A 2,572-nucleotide genomic window follows, 5' to 3' on the forward strand; every position below is an offset into this window, starting at 1 on the left:
ATTTGAAGCTGTGATAAACAAGAACTCTACAAGTATATTGTGATATTAACACTTTTAGTACTAACACTTATACTAACAGGGATAAGATCTCCTCCTCTTGGGGTTTTAGCATAGTGTGGTTATCTTTCCTTTATCCCTAGTTGTAGTCCCCTTCCCATTATTTTCATTTGTAGTTTTTGTAGTATTGCAAAATAAAAAAAATATCCCTCCGGGGATTTAAAAAAATAAAAAAGGAACCTTCCTGTCCACTCAGGTGATCTTTGGAGATCCTTGTGTGGGTGCTCCCGCCATCTGAAGCCGAACAAGTGGTAACCTTAGAAAGGGCATTCTCAGTCATGGCACCGAAGCTTTGAAACTCCCTCCCCAGGGAGATCTGTCTGTTTCACTCTATCTTTGTCTTCCACCAGCAGATGAAGATTTGTTTGTTTCTGTTATTGGCCCTCCTCCTTGGTTTTGGTGTCGTGTGTTTATATGTTTTATTTTATTGACGTTATTTGATGTATTATTTTAAATGCTGTTTTATTGTTTGAAAGTTTTCATTTTTTTCACTTTCGCAGCCTTGGGGACCCTATTTGGGTGGAAAGGTGGCATAATTGCAGAGATTTCAGAGGTTCTGTAAGGCAGAGCTTTTCCTTCATGCTTTTGGTGGCTTGGGAATAAAGTTTATTACGATGGGTGGCACTGCCAGGCCTCCCACGACAGTCTCCCACTGATTGCTGCTGTTGTCTGAGGCAGGCCGCTGGGGCAGTACGTCACTTCCGGCTATAATAAAGAGTTTCCAGCGATTCCTAGAGCTATCTGTTACTTCTGGGCTGTACCCAGAAGCGATACAGGGATGTCAGTGACACTGTGGGCCCCTCCAACCCTCCAGCTGGATGCCAGGTTCAGCCTGGCAACCCTAAATGGCTCGCTCTCCTCTTGTTATTTATGCTGTATTTTTGTAAAAAAAATAGATTATAGCTAGTTTGAATGATATAAGCTGCTTTCAGTCCTGCTCATCAGGAAAAAAGCAGGATTCACCAAAATTTGATACAAATAAATATTGTGAGGCTCTCTGCTTGTCCCTCCCTCTCCCCTTACCTTGTTCTTTGTCAGCTTCTCAGAACCCACGTCTCGCACAGGCTCCTGTTCTGGAGAGGCCTCGCTTTCCTTTTCGGAGGCCACGCGGTTGTCCAGCTCCTTCTCCCCCTCGCCTTCCCCTTTCAGCCGCGCCACTTCTTTGCTCAGTTGCTCGTTCTCATTCAGAACCTCCTGCCTCTCCCGTTTGAGGCTGGTCAGCTCCTTGGTCAGGGTCTCCAGCTTCTGGCGCAGCTGGCGCACATCCTCCCGGGCCTTGTTCCGCTCGGCGCGCACCTTGCTCCATTTCTCCCTCCAGTTGGCTGTGCAGTCCGACCACCATCGCATAGTCTTCTCCATCTGGGCTGCTCTGGCTCGGGCCTCCTCCAGCTCACGCAGGCGTAGTTCCTCACGGCTTTCCCAGTCGCCATCAAGGCAACTGGTGCTCAGTAAAGGGAGCTGAGGTGGCCCGGGTGAGGGGGTGCCACTCTTTGGGGTGGGGGGCATGGAATCAGAGAGGCTCATCCTCTCAGGCTGAGGGCTGCCCAAGATGGTGAGGAGAGTGCTCTTAGAGATCTGAGGCGATTCGGCCAACCGGGAACTCTGACTCATTTTCTCTTCCATGTCACGGTCTTGGATAACGGCAACTGCAGCTGAATCGTCCATCAACAGGCATGAGGTGAGGGATCTAAAACCACCATTTGCTCTTCAGTAAGAACAGCTTTTAAAAAAATCACATGGAATCCTTTACGCATCACAGGCCTTGCAGCCTTCCATCTCCAAAACTCATCTCAGGGAAAAAAAACAGGCAGGTGGGAATCAGGATATCCTACAACCCTGAAAAGTACCAAAGATGGCAATTTAGAGAAAGCGAATTTCCTTGTTTCCGAGTGCGTGTCTTACTGAGTCAAGTTTCAGGCAACCATGGAAATCAGAGGATGCAGAGGCCTAAATAAAAAGGGGGAAAGCAGAATATGTCACTTTAGAACATTCAATTTACCTATCATCATTAGAACAGTTTTCTGAACTGTTTTCTACCCTCTGTGTAAGGCCGCCATCTTCCAAGTGGGGCTGGGCTTCTCCTGGAATGACAACTGACCTACTGGAAGATGGACTTTATGGGCACTAAACCCAGCTGAGGTACCTCCCTTCCTCAAATGCCAACCTCCCCAAGCTCCACCCCCAAATTCCCAGGAATTTCACAATCCAGAATCAGCAATCCTACTTCTGTGGCTGTAATTTCTGCCAAGCCCAAGGATATGAATATAAGAAGCTTACAGATCATGGGCCCATCGAGCTCATCATAGTCTACAGCTCTCTGGTGGTCTCAGGCAGAGAAAGGACTTTCTCCATCATCTGGTTCCCATGACCCCTTTTAAGCCCTGATGACAGGAAACAAACTTGGGACCTTCTACATGATAAGCTGATGCTCTACCACTGAGCCCTGGCCATGACACTGAAATGAAATCCGCACAAGAATATGACTACCTGTGATAGACCTGATTCTAGTTTTCCT

General features: G+C 47.5%; 1 protein-coding gene across 1 annotated transcript in view; it reads right to left on the reverse strand.

Annotated features, from left to right (window-relative positions):
• The window catches only part of CCDC102A (coiled-coil domain containing 102A), a gene marked incomplete at its 3' end in the record, with an annotated part of 18,099 nt that extends 16,169 nt beyond the window's left edge, over positions 1–1,930 (reverse strand). The window contains exon 1 of the mRNA XM_015409754.1: positions 1,081–1,930. Within this exon, the coding sequence (XP_015265240.1) occupies positions 1,081–1,722 (642 nt within the window). The remainder of the gene's footprint in view (positions 1–1,080) is intronic.
• Positions 1,931–2,572: the final 642 nt, after the last annotated feature.

This window comes from Gekko japonicus, unplaced genomic scaffold (genome assembly GCF_001447785.1).
Source record: "Gekko japonicus isolate JY-2015 unplaced genomic scaffold, Gekko_japonicus_V1.1 scaffold6656, whole genome shotgun sequence".
Lineage (NCBI taxonomy): Eukaryota > Metazoa > Chordata > Lepidosauria > Squamata > Gekkonidae > Gekko > Gekko japonicus.